This window comes from Hemitrygon akajei, chromosome 7, assembly GCF_048418815.1.
Source record: "Hemitrygon akajei chromosome 7, sHemAka1.3, whole genome shotgun sequence".
NCBI lineage: Eukaryota > Metazoa > Chordata > Chondrichthyes > Myliobatiformes > Dasyatidae > Hemitrygon > Hemitrygon akajei.
In genome coordinates, this window is record NC_133130.1 from 124468504 (window position 1) to 124483355 (window position 14852).

The window sequence follows — 14852 nt, forward strand, 5'->3', positions numbered from 1 at the left end:
GGGGGGGGGGGGGTAGATAAATGAAAGCTCTCCCAGAGTGAAGCATCGAGGCTGTCATCTTAACGGGTGATGAATCATCTCCAAACTAATTACCAAGCTTGGGGAACACTGCAACATCCAACAACAGAATCCCCTCTGTCCTTGGTTTATAGAGCAGCATTCTGTGCTTCCCAATGTGCATCAACACCTATGTTAAGCATTTTTCTCCATAATTCATAGCTTCATGTGAACATCAGACAAGCTCCAAGCAACAGATGAAATATCACTTTATTCAATACATGTATATTATAATAATTATATAAATGCCGCATTATCAGACCTGCCTTTCCCATGAAATGGGTTTACAAACAAGTCATCATGAACTGGCATTTCCACAACCTGCCTGTGATGTGGCATGCACATATAGTACATCGCCAGCCTACAACACGAGTCAAACTACCTTGACCCCCTTCTCCCCAGTCATCCCTGATGAGCACACCACAAATCTCTGGCCTTTGAAACAGAAAATCACTTTGGGTCGAAGAAAAAATATATATACACATTACCTCCACCCTCACCATTCCCAACATCCTTTGCTCCCACAAGATTTACAAACTCACTCTCTGTTCCATATTGATAAATACAGTACTGTGCAAACATCATAGGCACCCTAGTTATATTTATGTGCCTAAGGCTTTTGCACAGTACTGTATATTCAACCTTTCCTGACAGACATTCCCATCAACAGGTGGTGAGCAAGTGTGTAAAGTGTGTAAATCATAAGCACAAGAGATTCTGCATGGAAATCCAGAGCAACTCACACCGAAGGAACTCGGCAGGTCAGGCAGCATCAATGGAAGGGAATAAACGGTCAACATTTCAGGCCAAGACCCAATGAGTCCCGATGAAGTGTCTCACCCCAAAACATTAACTGTTTATCTCTCTCCATAGATGCTGCCTGACCTGCTGAACTTCTCCACCATTTTGTGTGTGTTGCAACGACCTCTGCGTCTTACAGGTGAACGAGCACAATCGATGCCCCACAATTTGTCACAACACACCCGTAAATGCTATTCTCTTTCTCATCACTGGGTAACAATGTTGTCCCATCCAGATATCCCCCTCTGCTGGCTCAGTTAACGGATCTCTGTTTTTACATGTCTGCTCCCCCCCCCCCCCCCCCACTTCCATTTCACACAAAGGACTCAAGGACGGCATACAAGATATTTATACTGTTGAATTAGGTAAAAATATTTAAAGACCATGTTCAGTTTATTTAGTATTTCCTTTTTGCATTGCTCTGGCCACAAGGCCAAGCTTTTAAAGGCAATACTGAATGCCAACCACGGTTCTGATTTTAAACAGCATGCCTCAGCCATGTTTGGTTCTCCGGTGTGGGCTTTTACGTTAATGCTGGAGAGTCTGTGGTGTGCCAGTTGATTCAGGGATGACGTTTAACCTCAGCAACTCGTGACCGTGGCGTCCAAACCTGAGCGCTTGGTGATGTTCAACTTATTCACCTCCTCAGCGGATGTCGGGTGGATGGCCACAGTGGATGCCAGCTGAGAGTATGTGGCGCTGCATCTGCAGGAAAACATACAAGATTAAATCTTGAATGAAATATACACTTACAAGAGTCAATCCCTATCCCGGACTTAACTTACTGCCCATTACGCCACTGATGTTTAGGGCAATAATGAAGGTCCTCCATCTCTGGGCTTCCTTCATCCTGTCAGAACCTCTCTGTTTTCACTCTTGGAAGTCCATAACTAAAACTATACAGAAAGGGCCAGCACAGTAGCGTAGTGGTTAGCACAACACTCTACAGTATCAGCGACCCGGGTTCAATTCCTGCTACTGCCTGTGAGGAGTTTGTACGTTCTCCCTGTGAACGCCGGATGTTCCGGTTCCCTACCACATTCCAAAGAAGTACTGGTCGGTAGGTTAATTGGCTTGTAAATTGTCCCATGATTAGGCTAGGATTAAATCGGGGGATTACTGGGCGTTGCATCTCGAAGGGCCGATAGTACCTGTTCTGCACTGAATCTCAATCAATAGATAAATACAAACTTGTTTGTAAATAAAACAAGGGTGCTCTTCACTGGGAGGAAGTTGAAAATAAACTGTATGGTGAAATGGTGAAATCAGCATGCAAAGGTTTAGGCCACTGATCCAGGAACCCAAGTCAAGAAACCATTACGGCAGCTAGAGAAATTAAATTCAAATAAGTGATATAATACACATCTCAGCAAAACTGCATGGAGTCATAGAGCACAGAATTGGACCTTAAGGCCCATTTGGCTCACACCAAGCAAGAAGCCCAACTACAATGGTCCCATTTGACCCATAACCCTCTAAACCTGTCCTATCCCAGCACCTGTCCAAAGTTATTATTGTACCTGCTTCAACCATTTCCTCTAGCTTCCCATTCCTTGTACAGATTGCCAAACTGGTTTAATGATACCCTTTATCTTTGTTCCCATTCTTTGTCTAAACCTTTCTCTTGTAGGATTGCCTGGAATTCAATCAGTGGCATGCACCCAGAGGATAGTACTTTTGATATGGATAAACTAATCTCAAATCCCAACAAGTAATTGGAATCAACACACACAAAATGTTTGAGGAACTCAGCAGGTCAGCCAGGATCTATAGAAATGAATATACTGTTGATGTTTCAGGCCAAGGCTCTTCTTCAGGATTGGAAAGGAAGTGGGAAGATGCCAAAATAAAAAGGATGGGGGGAGGAGAGAGAGGCAAACTGGAAGGTGACAGGTGAAGCTAGGCAGCTGGGAAAGGTCAAGGGCTGGAGAAGAAAGAATCTGATAGGAGACTAGAGTGGACAATAGGAGAAAGGGAGGGAGGAGAGGCATCTGGGGAGGTGATAGGCAGTAAGAAGAAGTAAAAGGAATAGAGGAAGGGGAGGGGGGAGGGAAAATTTGGTCACTGGAAGGAGAAATCAGTATTTATGCGATTAGAGGCCATTAGAGGCTACCCAGGCGGAACATAAGGTGGTCCTCCTCCACCCTGAGAGTGGCCTCATCTTGGCACAAGAAGAGGCAATGGATCGACACGTTGGAACAGGAGTGGGAATCGGAATTAAAATGTTTGGCCCCCTTCACCACTCCTTCTTCAGGACTTGGCCCAAAATGTTGACTGTTTACTCTTTTCCATAGATGCTGCCTGGCCTGTTGAGTTCCTCCAGCATTTTGTGTGTATTACTTTGATTTCCAGCATCTGCAGAATTTCTCTTATTTGGCACCCGGAGGAAACCCACGCAGTCAAGGGGATAATGTACAAACTCCTTACAGGCAGTGGCAGGAATTGAAACCAGGTTGTCTGATACTGCAAAGCATTGTGCTAATCCTACTACTAGAGCAGCATGGTAGAATATATAGATAGCGTGCCTGTGACCTTTATACAGCACTGAAGTAATCTTATGTATTGCACTGTACTGCTGTCACAAAACAAATACAAATTTCATGACATATGTGAGTGATGACAAACCTGATTCTGATATGGGTCTCTATTGTGCACTGAGAGTGGGAAGGGGGCAGGGAGAGGGGAATCATGGTTGGGAAAAGGGGAAGGGAGAGTGGAGGGAGAGGGAAGCACCAGAGAGACATTCTGTAATGATCAATAAACCAATTGTCTGGAATCAAATGACCTTACCTGGTGTCTCAGGGCTGGGCATTTCTGCACCCGTGCCAACAATACCCCCCTCCTCACCCGCCCCGGCACTTAAGAGAAGTATGAATAAGTACATGGGCAATGGACCAGGTTCAGGTCAATAGGCAGTCTAACAGTTTGGTGTAGAATGGATGGGCTGAATGGCCTATTTTTCTGCTGTACCACTCTTTAACCCCTTTTGTAGTCGGGCATGACAGTACACAGACTTTACAATATTAGCAACAGATTGCTCAGCCAGAAGAGCATAACTGCACGTCATGGCCATATTACTTCCTACAGAGAAAATGCCTTTGTTCTACATGTTACCCTACTCTGCCTTCTCTGTTCACCAAACTAGTTTGTTTGTTTCTTTTCCAGTTGTGATGAAAGGGTCCCAGATCAGAACTGTTAACTGTTCCTCTCCCCACTGATGCAGTCTCGCCTGCTGAATTTTTCCAGCAGCTTCAGTTTTTATTTCAGATTTCTGGCCTCTGCAGTTTCTGAAAAATATTTTCACTTGTGGAGTTTTTGTTGTTGCTGTTCTTTATTGTGCCTTGTGGCACATCGGGCAGTATTTTTGCCATTTCTTTTTTGACAGTTTTTTACAAGGTCGGGTTGCTACCTCAATGGTCAACACAGTGTGCAAGTAGAAAGTGGAAAGTGTGTAAGGAGCCGGCTGAATTTGAACCCAGGACCACTCAGCTCAAAGTCCAGTGCTGTTGCTACTACATCACCAGCCAGCTTTGTGTTGTTTTTGAAGTGTCCTAAATACTCAAATAAAACTTAACTGAATCTTTGCGTTGAAAACATTCTGACAGGCTGCATCACTGGGGGTTATGATTGGGGATGGGGGGGGACTACTGCACAGGATCGAAAGAAGACATCTTCAAGGATTGGTGCCTCAGAAAGGTGGCATCCATCATTAAGGACACCCATCACCAAAGACATGCCCTCTTCTCATTGCTCCCATCAGGAAGGTGGTACAGGAGCCTGAAGCCACACACTCACCGATTCAAGAACAGCTTCTTCTCTTCTGCCATCTGATTTCTAAATAGACATTAAACCTGTAAACACTTCCTCACTTTTTAAAATATTATTTCTGTTTTTGGACTTTTTTAATTTAACTAATGAATATACATAATTGATTTACTTTTTTCTCTATTATTATGTATTGCATTGTACTACTAATGCAAAGTTAAAAAATTTCACAACATATGCTGGTGATATTAAATCTGATTCTGATAATTAATTGTACAAGAAATTAAGAAGATAAATGTCATGGCATGGGTAGAGTAACAGTTAGCACAACACTTCACAGTACCAGTGACACAGGTTCAACTTCCGCCACTGCCTGTAAGGAGTTTGTATGTCCTCTCCGTGACCATGTGGGTTTCCTCCCACAGTCCAAAGATGTACCTGTTGGTAAGTTAATTGGTCATTGTTTCTTTTGCAATCACAAGACCCTGTTGTACATTGATAATGTTAGATGCCTCAGGCCTGTTACCCTTGTAACCTTTATACCCTTTGTACCCTTATATGGCTTTGTTTTATTGATTATGTTTGCTTTTTGCTCACTATTTTGAATGTGCTGTGTATGTTTTGCACCTTGATCCCAGAGGAACGCTGTTTTGTTCGGCTGTATTCATTTACAGTTGAATGATAATTAAACATCAACTTGATTTGGTTTGTTTTGAAAATTATCCTGTGATTAGACTAGGATTAAATTGAGGGACTGCTGGGCAGTGTGGCTTTAAGGGCTAATTTTGTGCTGTATCTCAATAAATAAATATTAAATTGCATTATTCACTTATGTGCTATTAGTTATCAAAATTCCAATCAATTATAAGAGATTTGTGTGTGATTACAGGCATATAGAATCCAACATTTTGAGATATAATTATCTCCAAAACAAAATCAAGAAGAAAAATAATTTAAACTTACTTAATTCCCAGCGCAAACCCTTGAATGACCTCTCCGGCATTTGGTCCAATGAAGTGAAGTCCAAGAATACGTTGGTCATCTTCACGCAGACAAACCATTTTGATATAGCACTGGGCGGCATCCCGTTCAGCTACTGTAAACTCCAGTGGCTTGTAAAAAGCATGATAAATCTATTCAGAGAGAGAAAAAAAATCAAAATTATAGCACTGTGGTAATTTTATGCATATAAACCTGATTGCTCACTACGTATGGAAAAGACTAAACAATCGATGTTTCAGGCTGAGGCCCTTCATCAGGACTGGAAAAAATACGAGATCAGAGTAAGAAGGTGGCGGTGGGGGGGGGAGAAGGTGGTGGGTGATTGGTGAGACCACGAGAGGAGAAGGGTGAAGAAAAGAGCTGGGAAGTCAATTGGTGAAAGAGATAAAGGACTGGAGAAGAGGGAATCTGATAGGAGAGGACAGCAGGCCATGGAAGAAAGGTAAGGGGGAGGAGCAACAGAGGGCCAGTAAGGTGAGAGAGGGAAATGGGAATGGGGAATGCTGAAAGTGGGGAGGGAGGGGGTCATTACCAGAAGTTCAAGAAATCAATGTTCATGCCATCAGGTTGGAGGCTATCCAAATGGAATATAAGGTGTTGCTCCTCCAACCTGAGTGTGGCCTCATTGCGGCAGTAGAGGAGGACATGGATTGACATATTGGAATGGGAATGGGAGATAGAATTGAAATGGGTAGCCACTAGGAGATCCTGCTACTTCTGGTAGGTGCTCAGCGAAGCAGTCTCCCAATCTACGTTGGGTCTTTCCGATATACAGGGAGGCCACACCAGGAGCTCCAAATACAGTAGATGATCCCAACAGATTCACAGGTGAAGTGTCACCTCACCTGGAAGAAAGGTTTGGGGCCCTGAATGGTAGTGAGGGAGGAGGTGTAGGGCCAGGTGTAGCACTTGTTCTGCTTGCAAGATAAGTGCCAGGAGGGAGACCAGTGGGGAGGGATGAACGGACAAGGGAGTCGCCTAGGGAGCGATCCCTGTGAAAAGCAGAAAGTAGACGGGAGGAAAAGATGTGCTTGGTGATGGGACCCTATTGGAGATGGTGGAAGTTATGAAGAATTATGTGCTGGACGCAGAGGCTGGTGAGGTGGTCAGTGAGGACAAGAGGAACCCTAGCATTGAGGGTTGGAAGAGGTATAGTCCAGGTAACTGTGAGAAGCTTCCAACCTATTATTTGTAAAATGTCAACCCCTTCTCTCAATTTCACCACATCAGCTCTCGTTTCAGAACAAAGATGTCCCCCTTCATATAAAGGGGCTTCCCTTCCTCTACCATTAATGCTGCCCTCAACCACATCTCTTCCATTTTGCGCACCTCTGCCCTCACCCTACCTCCTTCCCACCCTCCCCCAACTTTCTGCTTTCCACAGGTGTACTTCTCTACGAGACTCACTTGTCCATTTGTCCCTCCCCACTGATCTCCCTCCTGGCACTTATCCTTCGAAACGGAACAAGTGCTACACCTAACCCTACACCTCCTCCCTCACCAGGGCCCTAACAACAGTCCTTCCAGGTGAGGCGACACTTTGCCTGTGAGTCTGTTGGGATCATCAACTGTTATCTGGTGCTCCAGGTGTGGCCTCCTGTATATCAGTGAGACTCAATGCCATTGGGAGACTGCTTCGCTGCCCACCAATGCTCCATCCGCCAGAAAAAGCAGGATCTCTCAGTGACCACCAATTTTAATTCTACTTCCCATTCCTATTCCGACATGGCCTCCTCCACTGCCACGATGAGGCCTCATTCAATTTGAAGGAGCAACATCTTGTATTCCATCTGGATAGCCTCCAACCTGATGGCATGAACAATGATTTCTCAAACTTCCTGTGATGCCCCCCTCTCCCTCACCATTCCTCATTCCCATTTCCCTCTCTCACCTTATCTTCTTAGCCGCTCATCGTCTCCCTCTGGTGCTCCTCCCTCTTTGCTTTCTTCCATGGCCTATGCCTAACAGATCTCTCCCCCACCCCCAGCCCTTTATCTTTTTCACCAATTAACTTCCCAGCTCTTTTCTTTACCCCTGCCCCTCCCAGCTTCACCTATCACCTACTACCTTGTATTTCTTCCTCCCCTCCTCCCATTTTCTTACTCTGACTTCTCATCTTGATTCCCAGTCCTGATGAAGGGTCTTGGCCCAAAACGTCAACTGCTTACTCTTTTCCATAGATGATGCCTGACCTGCTGACTTCCTCCAGCATTTTGCGTGTATTGCTTTGGATTTCCAGCATCTGCAGATTTTCTCTTGTTTGCTCACTATATAAAGTTATTCTATGATCTTATAAACAAGAGTTTTAATAAATGCAGTCATACCAGGTGTTTCCCTTATTTCAATTAACATTTTTTTCAAAAATAAATGACATACAGTACAAAAGCCTTAGACACATACATACAGCAAGGGTGGCTAAGATTTTGCACAGTACTGTACAAATTTTACATTTTGCATTGTACTGCTGCCACAAAAAAATCAAATTTCATGACATATGTGAATGATGATAAACCTGATTCTGATATGGGTCTCCATTATGGACTGAGTGGGAAAGGAGCAGGGAGAGGGGAATCATGGTTGGGAAAAGGGGAAGAGAGAGGAGAGGTAGCGGGAAGCACCAGAGCGACATTCTGTAATGACCTTGCCTGGTGTCTCAGGGTTGGGTGTGTCTGCACCCGGGCCCCCCACCATCCCTGGCACTACTCCCGCACACCTCCTGTGACGCTCCACCCCCACCATTCCCAACATCGTTTGCTCCTGCCTGACTTACAAACTCGCCCCGTTTCACGCTGACAAATACAGCACTGTGCAAATGTCTTAGGGTCACATATATATATGGGTCTTTATACACGCATACAAACAGCTACACCCATTGCTGTTCATATGGGTGTATAGAGAATTAGTGTATGAGTGTATATATGATGTTATAAATGTAAATATATAACGTATAGATGTGCTCAAAAGTATGGTTATCAACTATCGTGGCACTTCATGTAAAAATTCAGTATCAAATTACTCAGGAAAAGAAAAATTATGTGTAGGGGATTATAGGACCTTGCTATATCAATAGAAGTTCAGTCACCATTTTAAAATTATTTTAATATTTTCATTATAGATTATTATGTTCCTAATCCTAACAAAAGTTGCCCGTGTAAATGTGCCATACTGCAGTCAGGCAGCATGGTAGCGCAGCGGTTAGTGTAATGCTTCAAGCACAAGCTGTAACATTGGGAAACGATTCCCATTGCTGTCTGTAAGGAGGTTGAATGTTCTCCCTGTGTTTTCCTGCATGCTTTGGTTTCCGCCCACATTCCAAAAACGTAGAGGTTCTGGTTAAATTTTTGGCATGCTATGTTGGTGCCAGAAGTATACCAGAAACTCGTGGGCTGCCCCCAGCACATCCTCAGTTTATTATTTTGGTGGACCTGCCAGGGCCCAGAAGTGCAAGTATGAAGAAAACACGGCAGCGGCTCTACCTTGTTAGGAGTTTGCGACACGACATCTAAAACCTTGACAAACTTCTATAGATGTGTAGTGGAGAGTATACTGACTGACTGCATCACAGCCTGGTATGAAAACACCAGTTCCCTTGATCAGAAAATTGTTCAAAGAGTAGTGGATATGGCCCAGTCCATCACCAGTAAAGCACTCCCAACCACTGAGCACATCTACATGAAACGCTATTGCAGGAAAGCAGGATCCATCATCAGGGACCCCCACCACCCAGGACATGCTCTCTTCTCACTGCTGCCATCAGGAAGAACGTACAGGAGCCTCAGGACTCGCAACACCAGGTTCAGAAACCGATATTACCCCATCACTTTTGAACCAAAGGGGATAACTTAACTCAACTTCACGTCCATGATTGAAGTGTTCCCACAGCCTCTGGACTCTTCACCTCATGTTCTCGATATTTATTGCTGATTTATTTATTATTATTTCTTTCTCTTTGTAGTTGCACAGTTTGTTGTATTTTGCACACTGGCTGAATGCCCAAGTTGGGTGATCTTTCATTGATTCTATTGTGGTTATTATTCTATTATGGAATTATTGAGTATGCCTGCAAGAAAATGAATCTCAGGGTTGTATATGTTGTCAAATAATAACTTTGAACTTTGTTGGTTGTTGACACAAATGACACATTTCACTTCGTGTTTTGATGTTTCAATGTACACGTGACAAATAAAGCTAATCTATGTTCTTTATCCTTTCTGTCAGTGGCACTGATTCTGGGCTCTACTCAGGGAATTAAGAGTTTTCATGTACAATTTTTGTCAGAATCAGAATCAAGTTTAATATCATCAGCATATGTCATGTAATTTGATCACGTAGCAGCAGCAGTACAATGCAATACAAGATAAATATACAAAAAAATCTGGAAAAAATATATATATATATTCACTCTATAGTTAAATTAACTAAGTAGTGCAAAGCCAGAAAAATGAAAATAAAAATGTGAGGTAGTGTTCGTGGGTTCAATGTCCATTCAGAAATCTGATGGCAGAGGGAAAGAAGCTGTTCCTGAATCGTTCAGTGTGTAACTCCATCCTGATGGTAGTAATGAGAACAAGACATGACTTGGATGATGTGGAGGAGGCCTTAATGATGGATGCCGCCTTTTTGAGGCATCGCACCTTGAAGATGTCCTGGATACTACAGCTGTCACTGTGGAAGGGTTTGGCAGCATTGTTTGTGATAGTACTGACGCAAGAGTTTGCAGGACCCAGGGTTAGATTGGTCTGAGGCTTGGTTTCCGTAGATGAGATGAGCCAAGACTTATGAAGTGTGAATAACCAGAATGAAGCCAATCAGCCCCTACAGACCGCTGCAACATTCAACACATTCACCGCTACTCTGCTTGTGACCTCAGCTCCTTTCCACCAATGGTAACACACAGGAGATTCTGCAGATGCTAGAAATCCTGAGCATCACACACAAAATGCTGGAGGGATCAGCAAGGTCAGGTAGCATCTATGAAGAGGAATAAACAGTCGACGTTTCAAGCCGAGACCCTTCGTCCGGACCCTTTTACCTTTTGCTATCAGTAATCTAACCATGTGTGCTTCCAACATCCCATGAGAAACAGATCCTTGGATAACAACTCTCCAAGGGATATTATTTTACTTTATCTCGGTCACAGAGAAATTGGTAGAATAGAGGTTAGCGCATTGCTTTACAGGAATCAGTGATCGGGGTTCAATTCCTGCCACTGTCTGTAAGGAGTCTGCACGTTCTCACCATGACTGCATGGGTTTCTCCAGGTGCTCTGGTTTGCGGGCTGCCCAGCACAATCTTCTGGTTTAAGATGGCACTATTACTGGTTTAAGCAACAATTTGCTGATAACTTATGAAACAAAGAAAGTAACTAAATATTTTGTTATTCACCAAACAATGGCCTGTGTCTTCCCAGTCAGAGTTGAGCAGAAACACCTGTAGGATCTGGCTTTTTTGTGGTGTGGCTGGAGTCTCGCTGGGGCAGGACAGTTACAGCAAGTCCAGCTGGAGTTGCTGGAGCGGGCTTGGAGGCAATTCGATGTGGCAGAGGTGAGGTGAGGCAAGGCAAGGAGAGATTTGAGGTTTGATCGATTTAAGATTTGAGCCATTTGGAAAAGTCGGGTACTGGCCATATCGAAGTGGCACAGCCCAAGTCCGAGAGCGAGGAACATCCCGAGATTTGGACAATTTAAGCACCAGGCCAGATTGAAAGGCTCAGGGTTGAAGTCGAGAGATGGGCCGGTTTGGCTCGCTGCTCTGTGGGATTTGCTCGAATCTGTGCTAGACTAAAGCTGTAGCCTGCAACTAGTGGTCTTCTGAATCAGCTGCTTTGATGTCTGACAGACAGACAGACATACTTTATTGACCCCAAGGGAAATTGGGTTTTGTTACAGTCGCACCAAGAAGAGTGTAGAAACATAGCAATATAAAACCATAAATAATTAAATAATAATAAGTAAATTATGCCAAGTGGAAATAAGTCCAGGACCAGCCTAATGGCTCAGGGTGTCTGACACTCCGAGGGAGGAGTTGTAAAGTTTGATGGCCACAGGCAGGAATGACTTCCTATGACGCTCAGTGTTACATTTCGGTGGAATGAGTCTCTGGCTGAATGTACTCTTGTGCCTAACCAGTACATTATGGAGTGGATGGAAGACATTGTCCAAGATAGCATGCAACTTGGACAGCATCCTCTTTTCTTCTGGTGTTGTGAACTTCAGTTCTGAATGCTGTTTGTGTGCTTTTATTGTTTGCACGATATTTTTTCTCTCTCTCTGCACACTGGGAGTTCAAGTTTTCTTTTGATTTTAATGTGTTGCATTCAGTTTCTTTGTTTCGTGGCTGCCTGTAAGGAGACAGATCTCAAGGTTGTATAAAGTATACATACTGTGATAATAAAATGTACTTTGAACTTTTTAATTTGATGCAAATTATGTATTTCAAAGGTTCAATTTAATATCAGAGAATGGATACAGTATACAACCTGAAATTCTTACTCTTCACAGACATCCACGAGACAGAAGAAAATTCACAAAGAATGAATGGCAGAAAATGTTAGAACCCCAAAGCCCCCTCCCCTCCCATGCACAAGTACCAGTACCCTCCCCCTACAAAATCATCAACCCCACCGCCTGCAAAATCATCAACCCCACCGCCCACCATGCAAGCAGTAGCAAAGCCCCCAGAGACGATGATCTAGAGTCCATCAAAAACACTGTCCATCCCAACACTTTGGCATCTCAGACAGGCTCTCTCTTGAACTAGTGAGGGAGAGAGAGAGATCACTCCTGCTACAGAGACAGGGGAGGCCAACAGCTTGCTGTTTCGCTGTTACAATCTGCAGTGTCACTTGTCCAAGTTCCCCTGACTGAAGGTCACTTTCAACAGCAGAGAACACTGCTATCTCAATGTTTTCAATCTCCCACGATGCTTCAGTCAGTGACACCGGCAAGGAATTGGGTTGTTCACAGGGCTGCACCCCAAAAGTGCACATGTTCCAAGCCGCACCTACAGATCCCAAAACGCAGGCCACTCAGTGAGTTCCGAAAGCGAGAACCCATCCCCGTGAAGAACCACTGTATGTTTCTATCTACATGTGGATAAATAAAGCTAATCTTTATCTTTTTTCCTTATTTTAGTTTCCCACCCACCTTATCATGACTCCTCAACATCAGGTAGCGCAGACTCAAAGAATCTCACATACTGTACAACAGTGAGGATCTGAAATATTCCCAGGCTGTGTCTCTGCAGACAATTAACTTGTTGTTCTAAGAACATTTCTGTGTGTCTGTATGCTGCCTCAACTGTGAGGAAATTTGAACAATTTAATTACTATCAACAGAACAAAAGCAGTAATTATAGCTTTAAAATTCACAAAGGAAACTGGCTTGAATTGAAAAATAAAAATGAGAAGGTGTGTGTGTGTGTGCGCGTGCGTGCGTGTGTGTGAGTGTGTGTGTGTGTGTGTTTGTTCATCCCCTGTGTGACAAGACAATTGCTAATAGTTAGGCTGCAATTCAATAATTTGCCAAAAGAGGTAACTGAGTGAGATAATTTTGCTTTAAAGTAAAAGCACATTAATATAGCTAAGGTGCCTAACACTTTTGCACAGCGCTGCATTTGTCAACGTGAAGTGGAGAGAGAGTTCCTGTAAATCTGGTGGGAGAACAAAGGATGTTGGGAATAGCGTGGGAGGGGTGAGGGACAGGTGGCAGAGAAGGAGTGCCAAGGCGGTGGAGGGGGGGGCTGCACACAGCCTTGTGAGGCAAATTCTTTGATTCCAAACAATTGGTTTATTGATCATTAAAGAATGACAAAAATGACAATTAAAATAAGGGAAACACCTGGTATGACTGGGTTTGATAAAACTCTTAGTGCTTATAAGATCATAAAGCCAGTACAAATACATAAAATGCTGAAGGAACGCAGCAGGCCAGCCAGCATCTAGGAAAAGAGTAAACAGTCGACATTTTGGGCTGAAGCCCTTCTTCAGGACTGGAAAGGAAGGGGGAAGGAATCGCACTAAGAAGGTGGTGGGGTGAAACCGGGAGAGGGGGAGAGGGTGAAGTAAAGAGCTGGGAAGTTGATTGATGAACGAGGTAAAGGGACGGAGAAGGGGGTATCCTCTGTCCTCTCCTATCAGACTCCTCCTTAAAGCATCTTCCCCCTTCCTTCCAACACCTGAAGAAGGGTCTCGGCCCAAAATGTCGACTGTTTATTCATTTCTATAGATGCTGCCTGACTGCTCAGTTCCTCCAGCATTCTGTGTGTGCTGCTCTGGATTTCCCAGCCTTCAATGGGTCTGTCTGAGTTTATTAGAGTTGTAATGCAATTGAAACATGCCCTTCAGCCCAACGAGTCCATGCTGAGCTTGGCGCCCATCCAGCTGGTCCCAATCCCTACATTCAACCCATATCCCTCTAAGACTCACCCCTCCATGTACCTATCAAGGATCAGCTCTATTTGCCATATATACTTACATGTGTTAGAATCTATATATCTGTCTACCCCCCGATTTAATCCTAGCCTAATCATGGAATGATTTACAATGATCAATTAACCTACCAGCCAGTACGTCTTCAGATTGCAGGAGGAAACTAGAGCACCTGGAGGAAACCACACGTAGCCACAGGGAGTACATACCAACACCTTATAGGCAATGGCGGGAATTGAACCTGGGTTGCTGGTACTGTAAAGCGCTATGCTGTGGTGTGTTGGCCAGGGCGAGACATGCATACTATATTGCAATACTGGTCCCAAAAAGAACCAGACGTCATGATAAGCACTTCTTTCATTTAAACCTCTGGAACCCACTTTCATTTTGAGCCAACTTATGTTCACCCACTGCTCAACACCGAGCTGGCACAGGTCCACGGTACTAACATGCCTACAGCTCCTCAGCAGCTCTCAGCCCCATTCAGGGAAGCCACAGGGATGTCTGACACATGGAAGAGAAACATTGTGCAGAAACAGAGGTACTCCTTTCACACCAAGCCCGTGTCCTGCCTTCAATCAATCTGAACCCTCATCTGCAAAAACTCAACATTTCCGCCCAGTGGAGAACTGAAAGAATACTATTTCCTGCCACTTATTAGTCAGTGGGAACAAAAAATAAATTTCTTCCAATCAAGGTGGAAGGAAAGGCAGCCATTGGGAAACCCTTTATAGTTGACTCATTTTACCCAAGTTATAGATCAGATTCCACATGCCCAAAAAGACGTTAAGAGGCTGTG

The 14852-nt window shown here is 44.0% G+C and overlaps 1 protein-coding gene across 3 annotated transcripts in view; it reads right to left on the reverse strand.

Moving 5' to 3' along the window:
• Positions 1-249: 249 nt before the first annotated feature.
• txnrd2.2 (thioredoxin reductase 2, tandem duplicate 2) overlaps positions 250-14852 on the reverse strand; it is a 180647-nt gene continuing 166044 nt past the window's right edge. For all 3 annotated transcript variants that reach the window (XM_073051874.1, XM_073051876.1, XM_073051877.1), the window contains 2 exons: positions 5587-5756; positions 250-1563 (listed from right to left, as the gene is read on the reverse strand). In XM_073051874.1, coding sequence (XP_072907975.1) covers positions 1440-1563; positions 5587-5756 — 294 coding nt within the window. In that variant the 3' untranslated portion in view covers positions 250-1439. The remainder of the gene's footprint in view (positions 1564-5586; positions 5757-14852) is intronic.